At 45.4% G+C, this 20984-nt stretch overlaps 1 protein-coding gene across 1 annotated transcript in view; it reads left to right on the top strand.

Annotated features, from left to right (window-relative positions):
- Positions 1 to 20984, top strand: part of ABCA4 (ATP binding cassette subfamily A member 4) — a gene marked incomplete at its 5' end in the record, with an annotated part of 129837 nt that overhangs the window by 101368 nt on the left and 7485 nt on the right. Inside the window, 12 exons of the mRNA XM_082614295.1 lie at positions 840 to 945; positions 1074 to 1148; positions 1404 to 1573; positions 3262 to 3439; positions 7080 to 7195; positions 8219 to 8366; positions 11202 to 11325; positions 11682 to 11811; positions 14201 to 14321; positions 14747 to 14809; positions 15830 to 15936; positions 17940 to 18081. Coding sequence (XP_082470421.1) covers positions 840 to 945; positions 1074 to 1148; positions 1404 to 1573; positions 3262 to 3439; positions 7080 to 7195; positions 8219 to 8366; positions 11202 to 11325; positions 11682 to 11811; positions 14201 to 14321; positions 14747 to 14809; positions 15830 to 15936; positions 17940 to 18081 — 1480 coding nt within the window. The remainder of the gene's footprint in view (positions 1 to 839; positions 946 to 1073; positions 1149 to 1403; positions 1574 to 3261; positions 3440 to 7079; positions 7196 to 8218; positions 8367 to 11201; positions 11326 to 11681; positions 11812 to 14200; positions 14322 to 14746; positions 14810 to 15829; positions 15937 to 17939; positions 18082 to 20984) is intronic.

The following is a 20984-nucleotide window of genomic DNA, read 5'->3' as shown; positions in this document are numbered from 1 at the left end:
AGACCATAAAAGTGAAATTCAGCTTTTAGAATTGTTCCCAAGAGGGAAGTGAGGGACCTCAGCTAAAGCAGAAAGGCGAGGGGACAAGTTGAGTCCCTGAGAAATAAAGTTCTTCTCCTCTGCCTTGCCTATCCAACAAATTAATTTTGTTTGTTGAGGAGTTTGGCTTTTATGCCGCCATTGAAGGGTTTTAAGCCAAAGAGTGACACGCCCACCGTTTCTGAAGACTTCTAGAGCAGTGTGGAAGATAGGTTAGAGTGGGAGGGACCCAAGACTAGGATCCAGTTAAGCACTAGAGCAGGAGTCAAGGCAGAGGTGGGTGAGAGGCACCAAGAGAGGCACGGCAGGACTGGACCAGTTTCGATGAGTCCAGCACACCAGAAGTACCTGCAAAGTACAGAAGCAGCACAGAAAAAGAACCACTGGTAGGGGTGGGAGAAAGTCAGGGAAGACCTCAAAGAGACGATCACATAGGACAGATGAGCTGGCAAGGCACCCGGGGAAACTTGAGCCCTGCGAAGGCAGAGAGACACAGAGGCAGCCTGGACCACTGCGAGCTCTGGAAATGATTGCATGGCCGGAATGGGCCACTGGAGGGAAGGCTTGAGGAGGGGTGAGGTTGGAGAGGTGCGCAGACACCAGGCTCAGAAGGGGTCAGTCCTGGAGGCAGTGAGGAAGATGTTAAAGCTGGTTTGTAAAGGGGAGCTATGTTTCCCGATGGGCCAGATAATTCCTGCAAAAATACACACTTTCCTACTGAAACTGAGAGCTCCGGCAACCACGAGGCACACACACATGGTTCATGGCACAGGTCTGAGGACTTCTTGCTCCTTTGTCAGGTACGGAGGAATTTCCATTGGAGGAAAGCTCCCGGCTCCCCCCATCACTGGAGAAGCCCTTGTTGGATTTTTAAGTGACCTTGGCCGGTTAATGAATGTGAGCGGGGTATGTAAACAGACTGGAGATTTCGTAGGACTTTCAACTTGCCAGTTATCATGAAATAGAAATGATCATGAGTGCTAAGGGAAGGGGGGAAAAAGAAAACCCCTTCGTTGTTTATTATGGTTTTCCAGGGCCCTATCACCAGAGAAGCCTCTAAAGAAATGTCTGCTTTCCTTAAACATCTAGAAACTGAAGACAACATTAAGGTATTGGCCCTGTACAATCTGCCCTAGAGTTAAAAACTCATGTGAGCTGGTTGTTTTATTTTTATTTTCCCAGCTTAATTAAATTCCATCCCTCCTCCTGCTTAAATCTGGCATGGAATGTCTCCCAGCGGCCAGAACCTTCCTCCCTCTCACATTCTTTTTCCTGCAGCTCATTTTTTCTTTAAACAGTTGCTGTTAGTGCAGAGTCTCCTGTGTAGTAGCAGAGCCTGACAGAGCCACATCTCCGCCCTCTAGGTGTGGTTTAACAACAAAGGCTGGCATGCCCTGGTCAGCTTCCTCAACGTGGCCCACAACGCCATCTTACGGGCCAGCCTGCATGAGGACAGGAACCCCGAGGAGTATGGCATCACCGTTGTCAGCCATCCTCTGAACCTGACCAAGGAGCAGCTCTCCGAAATTACAGTGTAAGCTACTGCGGCCCCGGCCTCACAGCTTTCTAGTCACCTTCTCCACTCTAAACACCCCGAGAGGATTTTCACTAGCAGAAGCTGCTGGGCTGGATAGCAAGTTTGTTCAATCACACATACACACACACGAACATAAGACTTCGTGTGCCAAACTGCTTGGCCATTCTTTCTCCTCATATTTATTTGGAAAGTAAGCATATGTTTGGTTCCGTTCCCTTTTGGCTCTTGATGACACATTGCTCCTGGAGCTTACACAAGTACTCTCCTTTCCAGTATGCAAAATGATTGCCAGGAACTGGGAAGTTCAGTAAATCTTTCATCGCCCCGGTAGTAATTATCTTAGATTCCAGTAATTTCCTCCAGACAGTCAGGCTTTGGACATGTCGACAGATCCTTACCTTCCTAAAGCCTAGGCCCAGCTTCAAGCAGTAGAAACCTCACTCTTTTGCAATTTGTAGCATGTTTGCCTTATTCGAGGCCTACATTTGGTGAGAATGCCTTTGTTAGAGCAAACTCCTTCTGGAAGGCAGTTAGGGGACCCAATATACTCCAAGTGCCCTGAACGTGCCCAGGGTCATGGCTAAACTTGGGTGGGTCCTGGGTCCTTGGGACCTTCCTCAGGACACCCTCTGAGGCCCTAGACTGAGGAAAAGTAGTCTATGTCCATTCTCACTTAGCCCAAGTTTCTATACCTCCTGCCAAGCCCCTTGAATATGAAATATGAGAGAGGAGTCTTTTGTGATTATAAAAACAAGATATAACATAGTATATGTTCATTAAATAAAGTTTATAGAATAGAGTTTTAAGAACTTAGTATTTATAACCCAACACAGGTTAGGGTGTTTCCTCTAAACATTTTTGGGTGTTTCCTTCCAGTAATTTGTTCTAATCTTTGTGTGTGGATCAAGCTATTTGTAATTTTAACAGGGCAGCGACTAGCACATATGGTGCCTTTGTGGGAATTAGTAAACGGTGCTCCTTTCTCAAGGCGGGCACTGGCTTACACCAGAGTGCATGGCTTGTATGTGAAGGTTGGGTTGGATTTCAGCCCACACTTTCCCCCTTAGCCAGATGCTTTCTATCTGATCTGGGAAGGAGAGAATAAGATCCAAGATCCTGTATAATCAGCCTGTTCCCTTTTTACTTAAATTTATGTTATAACGTAACATTTCCCTATGTTATGATGTTTCTTGAAAGCATGATCTAACAAGATAATTTAAATAAATTAAAGATCAATTTTTCTTTTAAAAATTTATTTCTTTTCACAGACCCTACAACTATCTACATAAAAATTCAAGAATATCTATAGACAAATTATTAGAACTAATAAGAGCATTGCAGTGCATGAGATTAATGTAAAAATCCGTTTCTATACACAATCAACAAATAATTAGAAAATGTAATAAAAAGAAAATGTATCTAGACTTTTATATTAGCAGGGGACAATATTTGATATTAACCTTAATATTCAACATTAATGTAGAACAGGAAATGCACAAATATCCATTTATCCTTGACCCAGTCTGATTTACACAGTTAAGTGAGCTGACAAGCTTCAGGCTGGGGAAGGGGATTCTGGAGGCGGTTCCCTGGCATTGGTGAGGGCTTCCGAGAGCCTGACTTTGTTCTTCTCCTGCTTCTGCTCCTCCTTCACCTCTCTCCCTCTGTCTCCCGTCCTTCTGCAGGCTGACCACTTCTGTGGATGCTGTGGTGGCCATCTGTGTGATTTTTGCCATGTCCTTCATCCCTGCCAGCTTTGTCCTTTATTTGATCCAGGAGAGGGTGAACAAAGCTAAGCACCTCCAGTTTGTCAGTGGAGTGAGCCCCACCACCTACTGGCTGACCAACTTCCTCTGGGACATCGTAAGTATCAGGACCTAGCACCTCCCTCACCCCCATGGGCCCAAGGTGGGTGGGCGTTTGTGTGTGCTCTGACTGAAGGGACGTGGCAGGGTGGGGCTCTCGTACCGCCAGGGCTGCTGGAAGGTGATGTGCCCAGGGCCCAAGCTGGGGAAAGATGCAGGGCACAGCTCAGCAACTGCTGAGTGGGAACTCTGTAGGCCCTGCACAAGGGGCCTTCTGATGCACCAAATAATCACTGCTCTGCAGCACTGAGGCTGGCCTTCCTGAGAATAACCGGGAGCTGAAGAGATGATATCAAGAGGCCCTTCACATACATCCTCTTGTTAGGTCCCACCCCACCCTCAAAGGGGTAAACTGGAAACTGCTCTGTGGTAGAGTTGCCAGATAAATAAGGGGCACCCAGTTCAATTTAAATTTCAGATAAAACGATGAACAATTTTTAGTATAAGTGTATCCTAATCCCCCCCCGAAATATGGCATTCTTAACACTGAAAAATTTATTGGTTGTTTGTCTGAAATTCAAATTTAATTGGGCATCCTATATTTTTATTTGCTAAATCTGGGAACCCTATCCAGTGGCCTTATTTTGCCTACCCAACCAGAACTTCACTATATTAGATTAGCTACCACTTGGGTGAACATGAAGAAAAAATTATTTATCAAATCAACAGCAGACTACCACCTCTCTCACAATCAGGATTGGTGGGGGAAGAGAGGGGTCAGGATGGGTTACCTTACGACAGGCCACAGGGTCAAAATGACTTGACAGTGAAGGCCTGGTTATAATGTGGGAGTTGTTATGACACTAACTCCAGTCTATTCCAGGCATCTTGGGGAACAAGATGTTTTGTTTTATCTCAGCATTCTAAGACTAACGTGAGTCTCCACTTCATGGTGATGATAATGTATATCACGATGGACACCAACACAAACAACCTTTTCCACTATGACTTTTAATAATGATGGCAAATATTTTACTCAACTTACTAAGCAGCCATCACTTAACAATATAAAGCCAGAAATCATTAGTATCAACTAATCTTCCCTCCTCTTTTCTGTCTACATGAGGAAACATTTATGAACACATGGGGAGGAGGTCAGAGCCAATAAACCTCACTTTGGATGAGAACATCCCTTGCAGCCACCCAAGTTGGCCCTGTGCTTAAAACATGAGAGGAGCTAGGCTCACCTGCACTGAAAAGCTATTAAAGTGCTGGGTTTTTGCATTCAACTTTTTTTTTAAGACAAGGAATAGAATTAACACTTGGGGCTGACCCATGTGTGTGCCTGACTACAGACAGAGATCTCTGAGCCTAAGGAGAAATTGGTGGACAGAAGGACAGAATGGGTGTCTGAATGGGAGATGACACTAGCAAAGTAGACCCTTGGCAACCTAATGAAGGGTTTGGAGACAGTGACTATGATGCCAGCAGGCTTCCTGATGCTCTAGAATTTTAAGGCTGGTCTGGAATCTGAACTCAAGGAGCTATGGTATTGGAGCTAAGCACCCTCCTTAGCCAGTGGCAAAAAGATAACATTGGCCTGGGGGTCATTGTTGAATAAATGAACAAATACTCATTGTTTATATCATTCACGCAATGCATATACGATGTTGTAAGTTCTTATTTTTTATATATCATCTGTTTTTCTTTTAAATTAGGAAACAGCCACACACTTACAGAAACATTGTAAACACCGTTCAAAACTCTTTTCCTCAGCCATTTGAGAGTAACTTCCAAACAAGATGTCCCTTCATACACACATACACATACACACCCCAGCACCTCCAATGTGTACCTCTTACAAACGAAGACTCACCCTATACAATCACAACGCAACTGTCGACATCAGGAAACTAGCACTGATGTTTCACTTCCATCTAACCCTCAGAGCCCACCCAAGTTTCGTCAATTGCCCTAATAATGCCTTTTATAGAAAAATAGCTAGCTCAGAATCATGCATTGCATTTAGTTGTCCTGACTCTTTAGTCTCCTTCAGCCTGGGATTGTTCTCAGTCTTTCCTTGACACTCATGACTTGACACTTTTGAAGATCATAGGCCAGTTATTTTGCAGAAAGTCCATTAATTTTGGTTTGCCTGATGTTTCCTCATGATTGGATTTGGGTCATGGCAGCAATTTCATGAAGGGATGCTCTGTCCTGCTCACTGCATTCTGTCAGGTAGCTTCTGATTTCAATTTGTCCTATTACTGATGATGGTCACTTCAGTTACTTGATTAAGATGGTGTCTGCTGAGCTTCTTCACTGTAAAGTTACTTTTTTCCTTATAATTAATAAGAATTTAGAGAGATGTACTTTGAAGTTATGTAAATATTCTGTTTGTTTGTTATCAAGCTTTCCATTTATTCATGTATTTATTTATGCCTGTATGGAGTTGTGGTTCCTGTGTTAATCAACAGACTACAATCTGATACCATTCTTACTGATTTTGGTGCTCAGATTATCCCCAGTCTGGCCAGTTGGAGCCACTTCAAGCTGGCTCCTGTGCCCTCTTGACTTGTGTCCCCACGTTCGTTGAGTACCTCCAAGTTCTCTGCCCAGCAACATGTTCCTCCCCACAGCCCTACCCTGGAATCAACCGTCTCCCCCAAGGAGCTCTGGTTCCTTCCAGGGGAAAATGTCCCTCAAAAACCAAGATCTCAGTGTCAGATATATTCACTGGTCCCAGGCCTTTTCAGTGGAGAGAACTAGGTGAGATATGCAGGTATATACACAGACATACACACATTTACATCTATACTTCTCTGTCTATCTATACACTGAACAAAACACTCACTAAGACCACTAGTTCCAATCCAGCACCACAGGCTCCCTCTAGTTTTCTGTCTTTCCATATTTTTAACTCCCTTCTGCACAAGTGAGAACCTGGTTTCTGTTGCCCCTGACTCATGTACCTACGTGAGCAGTACACCTGTGTGTAATAAGCCCCCATCTCTGCCCTCACCCTCTCCCCTGTGTGGACACGCTCCTCTCCCTGCTCCAGCCACCCGCCATGCGCAGGTCCTCCTCATGCTGCTCTGGCTCTGATATCCCGCAACAGATCAGCCCCCTGTAAAGACACCCTCCTGACCCCACTGGGGCTCCAACACCGCACACCAGTCCACCTCCGTGGCTGCCCTTCTCACCCTTCTTAGGCTCTCATTCTGCTTGGGACCACTCTGACTTCTCCCTTCCCCCCCTCCATGGCTGCCCACATTTCCCTGTCAAGCCTGCTGGCTTTAGGACTTAATTCTGTACAAAGGGAAGGGAGGAAGTGATGTGAGGCCAAGGATTATACTTTAAGCTTTTCTGAATTCTGGAGACATGCTTAGAAAGTAGAATCAACAGGACTTTGAGATCGATTGGAAGGAGAGAAAGAGAGATCAGGTGGAATTTTATAATTCATTCTTTCAAAAGATACAGACTGTACCCTCCCTCCTGTGTAGGGAGGTGGGGGTGGCATGGGGTAGGAGGACTAAGGACAACTTAACATACGTTCGCTAGCCAAGAAATGTTTAGACGAATAGAATCAGAATCCCAAACATAAGTGCTGGAGGAGGCTGGCCCAGCCCTCCTTTTGCAGAACAGGAAGCAGAGGTGCAGAGAGGTTAAGTGCCTCCCTCCCTTCTTCTCTCTTCAAGATGAATTACACTGTGAGCGCTGCACTGGTGGTGGGCATCTTCATCGGGTTTCAGAAGAAAGCCTACACTTCTTCAGACAATCTTCCAGCCCTGGTCGCACTGCTCATGCTGTACGGGTGAGTTGTGTGGGCCATTAGCTGATGTTGCCAAAGGGAAGCCAGGGGAGGAGGCTGCAGTTCAGACAGAAAACCAGGGTCTGCAGTGCCAAGGTCAGCTTCCAGCTCCCAGCAGGGTCTGCGGCTGCTGACCAGGAAGCTGTCTGGCTTCTGTCTCCGACTCCACACACAGAGGGATTCCTGCAGCTCAGTCCACTCATCCACTCGGGTACGATGGAGACGCCCCACAGGGCTTGAATCTTAATCTTCCACTCAAACTGTGACCTGACCAAAGTCTGGGAATCTATCACTCCCCACTTCCTCACTCAGCTCTGACTCTCATTCATCTGTGGCCAGTCCATCCATCTCAGTGCCTCCTGTACCAGCCAAGGGTTATTTGCACATGGGAGACTGCACCTGAAAAGCTGCTCTGGGTCAGGGCCAGAGGATAACACAGGGATTAAGTCCAGTAGAATTATAGAGCATGCAACTTTATATCCAGGCCCACCACTTACTATGTATGTAACTATGGGCAAGTAATTCACCCCATTTGGGCCTCAGTTTCCTCATCTGTAAAATGGAGATCATGATACCCGGCCCTACCTATTGGGGGCCAGTAGAGTCTTGCCAGAGCAATGGTCTCCATTCATCTCTCTTGGAAATAGAGAATTCAGGAACCAGTGTGACTGTGACACGTCAGCTACAATGAACTATTAGCCTGTTGGGATCTCAGCCCAGCTTTGCTGAGCCAGACTAGAGTGGGAAGAGCACTCCTATGTTCTGTGAAGCTTTATCAGTTACAAAGTACATTCACAGCTTTTGCTTCTTACAAAAACTCCGTGAGGTGGTCAGGAAAGGCATTGTTATCTCCATCCAAAGATGAAGAGCAAAGACCAAGGGAAGAAGTATCTCTTCGGTTTCCCCAGGACTCTCACCAGTTCAAACATACCACCCCATGTGAGAGGGGAATGCATTCTATCTAGGGGTACAGTAGATGGAATGGAAATTGGAACTCCGTCCACTGTGTTGTGTCATTTCACACAGATGGGCAGTCATTCCCATGATGTACCCAGCATCCTTCCTGTTTGATGTCCCCAGCACAGCCTATGTGGCCTTGTCTTGTGCTAATCTGTTCATTGGCATCAACAGCAGTGCCATCACCTTCATCTTGGAATTATTTGAGAATAACCGGGTAAGCATGACTTTCTCAGCTTCTCTGTTTGATTATTAGGATACTGGAGAGTGTGATGGTCAAGCAGAGCCAGAGGCAAGCACTGTGTCTGTACAATCTTAGTGTATAAATGAATGTTGCTTCTTCCTTTCCTTTATTCTTCCCTTCTTTCCTTCCTTTCTTTTTTTCTTTAAGCTCCTTGTTCATTTGTGTGCTCTGAGTGTCATGGTTTTCTGAGCCCTTTCTGCAAGTTATAAATGACCTTTCATAATCCTCAGTTTTTAGATCTTCTTACTTCTTCAAGAAGGTTTCCTTGGGGACTTTGGGTGTTAGGTTTTATACACACACACACACACACACACACACAGAGGTAATGCATTCATGTGATTTCAAAATTTAAAAAGAACAGAAAGGCGTACAATGAAAAGTCTCCTTCCTACTCCTGTTTCCCACTCACCTAGTTCTCTTCTTCAGAGACAACCTTTCATATGAGTTTCTTATGTGTTCTAGAGACATATAAGCAAATACGTATATAACCTTTCTCCCAATTTCTTACATATATTGTAACAGAGTAACATATACTATTGTACATGAAAATTAATCCTGAGGTTAGGGTTAGGAGTAGTGCTGAGTGACTCATTTTTATGAGCCATGAAGTTCAGTTGTCCCATTCACACCCCCAGACTTCTCCTTGCCCAGAAAGAACTGACAAGAATGAATCCTAAAAACAGTGGTGATGACTACAGCATTGTCTTTGCTCCACACTCCCTCTCCTAGTCCCCTGTGTCTGAGCCCTGGCCATGACTGTCCTGGGAACATACCCAGGGATCGGTGGGCTCTCCTGTGTGCCTGTGTCCCCAGCACCTCTCTAGCCTTTCCCTCTCTCAGAAGGTCTTTGAAGTTGAGAGGGCTGGTACCAGCCAGAGCATCTACACAGACGTCCTGTGGCCCCTGTCCCCACTCCTGCCTCTGGGCCCTGCTGGGAAGACCCAAAGCAAACCTGCGCTAACCACCCAGTCCAATGGCCTCCTGAGAGCAACTCTTTCCGTGACCTTGTGAGGCTTTCTGTGGCCACTAAACAAGAAGCAAAACCCCATCTGTCCCATGACTGATAAAAAAACGTACCATGTGACAGTCAGACCCCAGAAGGGAGGTGGATGAGAATACAGACTCTGCCAATGGTCAGAGCATCCTGGAAGACTGAAAATGCTGCTCTTCAGAGCTGTTTTTGTCACAGGCTCACAGCTCACTAAGTCTTAAGCGAGCGTGTTACTTCAGAATAATTCAATAGCTTAAAGCAACTCAAAACATCCTCCCTCCTGCGGGCTGCACTCATTTAGCCAACAATTACTGAGCACACCCCCTCCCCTGCATAAAAAAAAAAAAAAAAAAAACTGGTTTCTTTCACCTAAACTGTGGAATAGGTGCTGCAGAAATTCCCAGGATGCCACAGGAGGCTCCCCAGGTCCCAGAGGCATCCACTAGGTAAGCACCATGTGATGGATGTGCTGATATAAACGAGTGTAGCCCCAGGAACTCCCCTTCCAGTCAGTAAATGACCTGCACACCAAGTTAGGAACTGATATAAACCACGGTACGTGACATTCCATAAGACAGTGTATGGCAGAACATCAAAGGAGCAAGACAGATAAAACACTACTGACCAGAGTGGGCCAAAACAGCTGGACTATGGGGGTCAAGAGGATCTTGGTAGAGGAATTCAGTATGAGCCTGGCCTGGAATAAGTAGGATTTTATTATCCCATTTAATAAACAATGAGGTACCTACTATGAACACATCATGTGTAAGGTGTTTAGGAAGGACACCAAAATGATTTGGACCCAGTTCCTGTTCTCTGGGGACCACTGACTAGTGCAGAAAATAGGCAGGTAAAAAAATAATTAATCATGGCAATGTGGTAAGTCCTGTAAGAGAGGATTGGATATCTTACCATGGGAACCTGAAAAGGCTTATGAGAGAAGGGGTTATTTGAGCTAGCTTTCTAAAGCAAGGCAGGAATCTGCCAGAGAGCAGGAGGGGAAAGAGCATTCTTTCCAGCTAATAGCAATGGTTAATAGAAGCTGCAAGTGCAAAGGCCTAGAGGCAAAAGAGCATAGCTCCTTCCAGGAGTAGTGGGGTGGGACTGTGGGGAGGGGTAGATAGAAGGAGATGGGATAACGTAAGCAAAAGTTCGGGGGCTGGAGAGGAAGGAGGTTGTGCAGCAGGGATGGGCCAGAAGAGTGGGTCAGCCTCACCCCCTCGGTGTCCCCTCTGCCTGACCCTGACACTTGAGGCTAAGGCAGCAAGCACCTTCTACCACCTGAAAACAAGTCCCCACAACTCAACCCAGACACCAGGGGAAGTCTCCAGCCGTCTTTTCTGCTGGTGATAGTTGCAGACAGCTGTAGCTGTCCTGTGGGGGCTGAGAAGCAGAGTTAGAAGATGCTCAGGGCCCCTCTCCCGTTTGGTACAAGCTAGGCTAAGATATTTCCAGTGACAGAGCCTCAGCCCCCAGTGTGGCTCACAGCTGTACCAAAGGAGAGAGACTTGGGCCACACTCCCAGCAGCTGCCTCTCCTGGTAACAAAAGCCTTAGAGGGTTCCTGTGTGCTGTCAAAGTGAGTCTGCAGCGAAAGCTCCTCAAGCAGGCTGCCGGCTAGAGGCACCTCCTGTGAGTATTCCAAAACTTCCTAACTGCTTGACAAATCCCCCAGTAGCCAGTCTGGCTGCTGCGTCCCCTCTGGCTGCAGGCCTTCCACTGGTCCTAGTCTGTGAGGGCATCCAGGTCCCACCCCGCTCAGGAGGGGCAGCCAAGCTTGGCCTCCATCACTGACTGTCCTGCTTTTCTGTATTTCAGACACTGCTCAGGCTCAGTGCCGTGCTGAGGAAGCTGCTCCTTATCTTCCCCCACTTCTGCCTGGGCCGGGGCCTCATTGACCTGGCACTGAGCCAGGCTGTGACAGACGTCTATGCCCGGTTTGGTGGGTAGCAGTCACATGGCCCTGGATCCTCCAAGGCCGAGAGGGCTGCAGTGGGAGTTCCTGCAGCCTGGGCTGGGGCTGGGGCCACCTGGTTGGTCTGGGATTTTCTGGACACTAAAAGGAATCAGAGTGCCTCCGTTTCCATGGCTAAGGTGGCTAGGAGGGGTCAAGGGCAGCTCCTACTCTTCCCTGCTCTCACTTGAGGAGCCAGTATGAGACTCGGGTTTGGCTCTGACTTAATCCCTTGCATAAGGCCTAGTCTAGCTGAGCCTAGTGTTGTAACTAGGTCTTTGGGGACAGCTGGGGCGGTTAAGTGGACTTAATTCCTGTCGATTTCCGGTGGCCTCCATCCCCAGGTGAGGAGCACTCTTCAAATCCGTTCCAGTGGGACCTGATTGGGAAGAACCTGGTTGCCATGGCAGTAGAAGGGTTCGTGTACTTCCTCCTGACCCTCCTCATCCAGAACCAATTCTTCTTCAGCCTATGGTACGCTCGCGCCACTGCCCTGAGGGTACCAAGGCCAGCTCCTTGTGCCTGTCAGTTAGGGAACTTGATTTCACATCCAAGTGGTCATCTCTTTCTTCATGAGCCCCACTGCATAAAGTTTTTTATGCTCTCGAAGCCTGGCTTGTTCTGAATAATACAAGGAGAGGTACATTAAAATAGGCACATTAGAATTTGTGCATATTTAAAGTTTAAAAGTTTAAACTTGTTTAAAATACAATGCTTTTAATTTCAGTCACTAATATTTAATCCCATTCATTTAAGAAACAGTCATATTAAATTGGATCATAGCATTGCAAATGATAATGATTCATTGGTATCCAAAGTACTAGGAAATAGATTTATGCATTCATGAGAAAATAGACAAAGCGGGCCCCTATGCTAGTTAGAGATTTGAGAATGGGGACAGGGCAGGGAAGGAAGGGAGTAATATGGGGGTGACATTCGGGGTGAAGGCAGCCAGGTGCAGTGTGGAGCAGGTGGGGCAGTGATTGTGCCCCCCTGGTTGGGGAAGAAGGGGGTTCCTGCCAACCCTGACCCACCCCAGCTGTGCCGTTCTTCCCATGCTCTTGCCTGAGGCCCTGCATCATTCTGAAGTGGGTGCTCAACTTTCCAGAAGGCAGGCCCCTCTGCAACCCAGGCTGACATTTACTGGGCTCAGCCCAGCGGCCCAGATAGCAAATCACGGGGCACTCAGAAGAAGCTTTCCCTGACAGTGTTTGTCTCTTATCCTCTCATCCTCTCAGGCTGAATGTGCACACATGTAAATAAAGATTCAGAGGACTTGTCTTTAGGTTTTGATCCACAGGGAGTTGAATTGTTGGAAAGAGACTGAATGAGATAATGGGTGTCAGCACACTTAGAATAAAACAACATGGCCAGTACGTGGTTCTAGTGTGGGAAAGACAGTGTGAGGAGTCGCTGTCCACGGAAGCCTCAGCCCTTACAGGACCCCTGCAGCTTTGGCCACATCTTAGGGGGCCTGGGGCGGGAGAGGGGGAGGAGTTATTTACTAAAACAGACTCATTAGCTTCAGACTCTGGTGTCAGCACCATTGAGCATGTCCTGCCGCATTAGGCTGGAAAGAAGACCAGAGAAGTCTTCCACAGTCTCTGGCTTCAAGAAGACAGCCATGCCCATACTGAGAAGCAACCAGGAAAAGAGAGGAAGGAGAGAGAGGAAGAAGAGGTGCTCTTGGTAGAGGACATGCCTGCCTGTGGGGAGTTCAGGATGTCCATGAAAGGAGAGAGTGAGGGGGATGAGAGATGGGCCTGGAGAGGAGGGCAGAGCCAGGTGGTGAAATGCCCCTCACCTTGGTGAGGACCTAGAATTTAAGGCTGAGGGCAGCAGAAAGCTGTTGGGGTGTTTTGCTCAGGGGAATGACATGATCTGCCGGGGTTAGAAGGGGAGAGACCAGACAGGAGCCTGCTTTGGCACCCAGGCGTGAGACAGTGGTAACCTGAAAAGGAATGGGGGCATTAGGAGATGGAGTAAAAGAAGTTGATTGGATAAATAGTAGGAAGTCTGTTAGACAGTACTTAGTAATGAACTGGATATGGCCAGGGAGGAAGGAAGGAAAACATGGAGGTCAAGGTGCTCAGGGAGGGTTTCAGAGAAGACGCTGTGCTTTTAAGGACGAGGAGGATTCTGCTCCGCAGGGCAGGAGAATGAGAACACTGAGCCACTGGCGATGCCTGCAGGGGCTTGAGCTGGGTAAGGCTAACGTGGGCTGGGGACCATGGGTAGATCAAATGGTTGGCGGAGGCGTTAGTCCAAGAGATAAATGGGAGAGCGGGTGGGAAGAGTAGGTGGAGCCTGACTGCAGGGCTCTGGGATTTCAGCTGAGGAGTTAGGGCTTTAACGTACAGCTGATGGAGGACTATGGCTGGGGTCATGAGATAACCTGATGGACTAAAAGAAGTGGGAGGCTTGGGCACTAGTAACTATCATTTGCTGAGTGCTTGCCATAGATGAAGGGTTTTTTCATGATAACAGCTCTCAGGTTAGGAGCCTTGACTCTGTGCCAGACACTGTGCCAAGTGCATCTCCACCACAATCCCATGAGGCACACGTTCTTACCAGCCCCTCCCTATCTTATGGTTGAGGGAGGTGAGACTTGGAGGGGTTCGGTGACATGCCCAGAGTCACACGTGGGAAGGCCAGGACTGGAGCCCAGGGCAGACTCTGGACTCGAGCACTTGCCCTCTCTGCCTAATGCCTCTCCTGTGGGGAGTCCTTTGGAGAGTTCAAGCCTGCGGGGGTGGAAGGCCAGGCTGGGGCAGAAGCCAGGGAATGGGAAGAATGTCAGAGGAAAAGAACGGTGCCAAGGATGCTGTACACCAGCCCACTCTGTCTTCTTTTCTTCATCTAGGACTACCGAGCCTGCTAAGGAGCCTATCATAGATGAAGATGATGATGTGGCCGAAGAAAGACAAAGAATTATTAGTGGAGGAAATAAAACTGATATCTTAAGGCTAAATGAACTAACCAAGGTAAGGGAATAGTTGCCGGCGTGTTAGTTTGGAGGTGCCAGTTGGACCAGGGATGGCACCACGTTGTAATTTGCCTTCTGTAGAATAAGCAATATGCTTATCCAAGCAATTCCTTTCCCTACTTTTATGTGAGGTTATAAAACCTCTGTATTATAACTTGTGTTCCAAGAACACTCAATGCACTTTCCCTAGTGTTCATCTTGGGCACGGACACAGGGCCTCAGTGACAGCCACTGCAACTGAGCCCCGCTAATCTTCCTCCGTTCCATTTCCACACAGGGGGTCAGCTTCGAGACTCAGTGCTCACAGCACCTCTCTGCACATTCGTGTCAAAATGTAACCTTCGCCTAAACCATCCTTTGCTCTCTTACCCTCCCTACTTAACCCTCTCTCAGTCCTCAGTTCACTTTCTCTGGATCTTACAGATTTATTCAGGCAGCTCCAGCCCAGCGGTGGACAGGCTGTGTGTGGGAGTCCGCCCCGGAGAGGTGGGTACTGTGCAGGCCACATGTGAAAGGGCCTCAGAAAATCAGCTCCTATGCATGTCTCTGGTCTCTCAAGCAGAGCTGGCCAGTAGACATAAAACATGTGCCACCATAGGTCAGGTCATTCTGATTTTCTAGTAGCCACAGGAAAAAAGTAAAAGCAGGTGAAATTAATCTTAATCATTAATTTTATCCAATATATCTGAAATAGTATCACTTCAACATGTATAAAACATTATTTATGAGATATTTTACATTCTTTTTTGTTATTGTTCTAAGTCTTCAAAATCTAGTGTGTGTTTTACCTTATAGCACACGTAGATACATTTCAAGTGCTCAGTAGCCACTGTCAAGGAGGAAAACTTCTCCTTTCTACTACCCTCTTAGATTCTGGGGCTGGGGTTCTGTCAACTGGCCTGATCAAAGGCCGGTTAACAAGAGAAAAACAAAGAGAAGTTTGTTAGCATGTGTACCGTACATACACAGGGGAGAGGACTACCCCAAAGGGGTGGTTAGAACTTGGGCTTATGTAGCATCTTAGCAAAGGAACAATACATTTTTAGGGAAGTTGCAAGACAAAGGAAAGGGACTTGTAGTTTCTAGGGTGGCAAATTGTAGGAAGGCAAGTATATGGGTAACTAATGGTAGATTAAAGGCTAGTTATTAACGTTTGTTATATAGATTCCTCTGGTTTCATCTCCAAGCTGGTAAGAGTCTAAAGTTGTCTCCAGTGGTTAAATTTTGTCCATCTTGGTAGAGAGACAAGGGAAACACCTTGTAAATTTATGTCCTGCTTTGAAGCAAATAGGGTGGGGAGGGCAGAGAGCTTTTCTTATATCTGCTGCTTCTCATTTGCCTTCGGCTCAAAAGCATCCTTATGCCAAAGTGGCACATTCTGCTGCCTTACACCGTACATGGCTAGTGACCTCCACAAAGGCAGCACAGGCCTAAAATGCCTCCCCCCACCCCACACACTTGCCCCAGGGCCTGACACTCCAGCCCTTCCTGTGTGTTCTCCCTCAGTGCTTTGGCCTCCTGGGAGTGAATGGAGCTGGCAAAACAACCACATTCAAGATGCTCACTGGGGACAGCACAGTGACGTCAGGTGATGCCACTGTCGCAGGCAAGAGGTGAGTGTCCTGCTCATCCTGTCTCAGGGTGTCTCTCCCAGGTCCTAAGCCACGTCCTTGTCCCACCATAGGAAGGGTAAGCATTGACCCTGTATCTGAGGGTGACTCTGAGAGTCTGAAAGACATGTGCAGAAGGGTGGACCTCCCAGAGGACATGGTCCAAAAAGTCTAAGACATAGACTCTCTGGAAAATTTAATTGAATTGTGATTGTTAAAGAGATTCCTCTGTTAGCATGAATTCTAGGAAAGCTCTGAGAAGCACCAAGTCAGTGGTTCTTAGTCTTTTGTGGTTCATAAACATCTCACCCTTTGATCATCCGATGAACACACGTACCTTCTTCCTATAAAAATACACCATTGTTTCCCATTACCTCTCTTCCTACGTTCTTTGCATTTTGGGGAATTTACTGAGCCCTGAAGCACATTTATGACCCTACAGGAACTCCTAGACCCCAGGTTAAGAACCTCTGTGATGACACATCCTTTCTCTCGGTTGAGTTTCTAGATGGGGGATGGTTTGGGGCCCTCAGAGGCCTTATTCTGCATTGGCTATTTCTGTGTCAACACTTGGCTTTGCAGGCCAAGTTTCCTCTATAAAGGGAAAACTGGCATGTGCCCTTGGATTCTGGGAGGGTGCCTGCTGCTCTCTGAAATAAGGAGGATGGAAACAGACTGGTCATCCACAGGACAGTACAGAGAACATGAGCCTGCACTTGTCTGCCTCTTTCCAGGCTTCCCCTTGAACAGCAGAGCTCACACACATTAGATGTGCCCAGAGAAACTCTCTGTCCTGGTTTATGGGTGGAGTTAGGCACTGCTGATATCTAACCAACTTCTGCTTGACTAGGGAAAGCCATCCTCAATATGGCCCAATGCTCCCTGGTAGGGAGAGTCCTAAGCATTCTTCACTGGCTCAAATAGGATGAATTTGGTTCCCCAGCCATCCCTGTTGGGTCTAGAGCAAAGGGAATGGCAGAGGTGGAGCCATGGCTGGGTCTATCTCATCTTCAGATCTAGCTTAGCCAAGCAAATGACTTCATGATGGTAACAAAGGGGAAAGGGCAGGGAGTGGAGGGCAGGGGGATGTAATAGGTTTCACCATGAGACATCAAGTTATAGTCCAAGTGAGACACGGATGCCCAGAAGGTAAAACCAAGACAGAAGCTAGAAAGAACGTATAGGTTTAAGACACAGGATTCAGCTTCTTCAGTGGAGTAGTTCCTATGAATTTGGTGACGTACCCTCCTTGCTTCTCTGGGTGGTTTTAATTGGCCCAGCCATACCTAAGTAGTTTTTGTCATAGTGGGGAACTACATGGCCTCTCTCTGTCCCATCCTGTCGCATACTGTTGCATCCATCCTTTATTCACAGACCCTAAGCTATAAGAGAAGGGGGAAAGAAATTAGACCAGTCTATGGACAGTTTATTTTTCATCAAGGCAATATATTTTCTAGCAGGAGAGAATATATTGGTCAAGGGGAGTTGATAGACTCAGTTCATTCCATTTCTTCTTCTCTTCTGCCAGCCTCTTGCTCTAGGTGGTGATCTGATTGGTTCCTCTTTCACTGACTGTATCTCTGCCACTAAACACAAATGGAGAAATTTACTTCCATTGGAAAGCACACGTCTTCTCTAGCGACTTTCCAAATGTTTGAAAGGGATCAAAAACCACTAGTCATTTTCTTAAATTTGATCTTCCCTTTGTTTTTAAGAGGTGAGCCAATCCAAAAGCATAGCTGTCTTTGGGTAGCAGGTATTCAGTTTATCCTAGACAGGGAAATGGGAGAATCTGACTGGATTCAAAGCTCAGAACTCCTGGAGTTTATCAGTTTCTAACCGAACAGCCCCTGCTCTGATTGCTAAATGTCATGCACATTTCTAAAGCAAAATGGGAGAAGAGAAGAGGCAGCTTTCTTATCTTATTGGCAGAAACTCCTCCAGCCCTAGATCTCTGGTCACCCACTTTGTGAAGGAAACCTGCTAACTGCTTTTTCTTCTTGCAGTATTTTAACCAATATTTCTGACGTCCATCAAAGTATGGGCTACTGTCCTCAGTTTGATGCAATCGATGACCAGCTTACAGGGCGAGAACATCTTTACCTTTATGCCCGGCTTCGAGGTGTACCAGCAGAGAAAATCAAGAGGGTAAATAAACATGGTTTGTTATGTCTACTCGCGAACCTGTTTTATGAGAATGAGTTTATTTAGAGATGGGAAAGCTGGAGCACGCTATCCATTTATTCATTCAACAAATGCTCAACTGAGTGTCTGCTACATGTCAAGTACTGTTCTGGAAAACAAGGGTATAGCAGTGAACAAAACAGATAAAAAAAAGTCCTGCCCTAATAAATATCTAACAAAACGATATAAACATTTACCCTTTGATCCAGTACAAAATGCATATGCACAAGGTTATTCACTGCATTTTACTCATAAAATATGGGAAACTAGCTAAATGTTCAGACATAGGAAATTGGCTGAATAATTTGTGATAAATATGTACAATAAGGTCTTATGCAGCTGTAAAAAAAAAAACAAAAGCAAAGAAAATCTCTGTGAACTGATATGGAGTTCTTTCTAGGAGATATAGTTAAGTGAAAAAAGCAAAGCGCAAAAGAGAACATGTAGAATGCTAATTTTTAGTGTAAGAAAGTAGGAAAAATAAGAAAGCATAAATATGTCTGCTTATCTTTACAAATAAAAATATAGGAAGGATAAACTGGAAAACAATAAATGTAGTGGTCAGCAAGAGGGAAATGGGAGAAAATAACACTTCTCTCTGGGTATTTTTTTTTGTATAGCTTAAACTTTTAGAAGCATGTTAATGTTCTACATATTCAAAAAAATAAAACTAAATCAGTAAGAATGAAAAAGAGGTAAAAATGAAAACAGAAAGTAAATCCTAACACTGAAAGCAAACTAAAACAAATTAATCCAATTTTATTTCAAATGAATGTAATAATCATACAGGAGGAGAGGAAAAGAACTAATACAAATAACTGATGATACAATACTTGACAGTATATCCTCAGTCTTGGGCAGTTGGAGCAGAAAGAAAGAGCTACAAGCAAATTATGAGCTCTTTTTAGTTGATTTGTTTCTTATAGTGGCATGGGAAAAGCAATTCTGAAACAATTTTACATGTTTTATAGGACTAAGTAAATGAATAAATGTGTTTATGTTGTTTGGAGCCAGAGTTCTCAATGTGGAAGACGAGACATACAAATATGAAAAGGGGGAAAGTAAGAAAGAATCCTGTAAGGATGATTGGAATTGGAGCTATTACTGTGAACTCATGAAAATAGTTGTGTGCTTATGTTTGTGCATGCATGCCGTATGTGCTCATGTATATTGTACATATGTGTACATAGGTACGTGTATGTGTGTGTATGTTTGTGTGTGCATATATCTGTCCTCTGAAAAGGCCAAGAAGCAAAAATACCCCAGTAAAAATGAGTATATCTAAGTCTCCAGATTTTGATCTCTAATACCATTCCCCACTAAAAGGAATTATGACTCTTCAGACAACTGACAAATTCCAGGGCTGAGACACCATAGGTAAAATGAGCCTGGAACATCTTATTATGTCAGGAAGTAAAGAGTGCTTTAAAAAAAATGATAGAGGTATGTCATAAGTGCACAGGAGCCATCTTGAAGGGGCTCCCAATGGCCAAATGTGGGACTATTTAAGCATCAACATAATTAAATACCATGACAATTATAAAACATTGGAGGAAAAGTAGGGATTTATAACTCCATATTGTTAAGTAGATAAGTAAATAATCAGGAGAGAAGGGGTGGTCCTTGCCTACAGTCAAATGCTGAGAGCCAGCTAGTTAGTGTACAGGAAGTTGCAGAGCTCAAAAATCATTTTGCAAGGATCAGAGTAAAGACTGGGTTGTGACAAGATTTGTGGTTGCTGAGTCTAGGGGAAATTTTTTATGAAAAGCAAGATATTTTTATGGCTTAAAAGTATCTCCCACAGATTGCTTATTGGTTGTACGGGGGAAGCCTGATAATCTTACAGTGGAGAAATTAGACAACACTTTAACTGGGTGCTCAAAACCACCATCACCACTGAGGGTCAGATGGACATCCCATACCCCTAGATGTGATACCCTGAGAAGGACACAACTTCACCTACAGAGTATTCTGATTGGGATGCATAACCTGAACCTTATCATGAGGAAACATTTGACAAGATCTAGAGAAACATTCTATTAATATATATATATATGTATGTATGTATATATATGTATATATGGGTTGTATTCTTAAAAATTATCAAAGTCATAAAAGACACGGAATGGCAGAGAAATCCTATGGAGATGTTCCTGATCACAGGAGGCTAAGTAGACACAGTGACTGAGTAATGTACCCTACACTGCAGCCTGTACTGGAGAGAAAATAGTTCTGGAAAGGACATTACTGAGTGAATTGGCAAAATCAGACTGTGAAGGGTAATAATCTAGATAAAAGTATCATGACAATATTAAATTTACTGACAATCATAACTGTACTGTGGTTATGTAAGAGGATGTCCCTATACTTAGGAAATAGACACTGAAGTATTTAGGAATGAAGGGCCAAGTATAACTGACCCTCAGATGAGTCTGAAAACATTGTGTGTGTGTTTGTATTTTTGTGTGTGTAAGAGAAGGAGAGAGAAAAATAGAGACTAAGAGTCTATGAGTGTTCTTTGCACTATTCGTATTCTTACACGATTCTGTCAGTTGGGGACTATTCCAAATAAAAAGTAAAAAATGGAGCTTATATTCTAGTGGGAGGGACAGACACTAAAAAGATAAACAAGTAAAATATACAATACATTTGAGAGTAAAAAGTTCTTAGGGGAAAAATAAAGCAGGGAAGAATTGTGGGGTATGCACTTTTAGGTAGGGTGGCCCAGGGACAGCTTCACAGAGGAAGTGACTTCTGGGTGAAGACCTGAGTGAACCATGTGGATATCTATGGGAAGAACATTCCAGGTAGAGGTGCAGAAGGCAGAGGCATGGTGGGCCTGTCTCCAAGGGACCTCCCTAGCTTTC

Source organism: Mesoplodon mirus, assembly GCF_964341445.2.
Source record: "Mesoplodon mirus genome assembly, chromosome: 3".
Taxonomy (NCBI): Eukaryota; Metazoa; Chordata; class Mammalia; order Artiodactyla; family Ziphiidae; genus Mesoplodon; species Mesoplodon mirus.
This window is presented reverse-complemented; position numbering and strand designations above follow the sequence as displayed.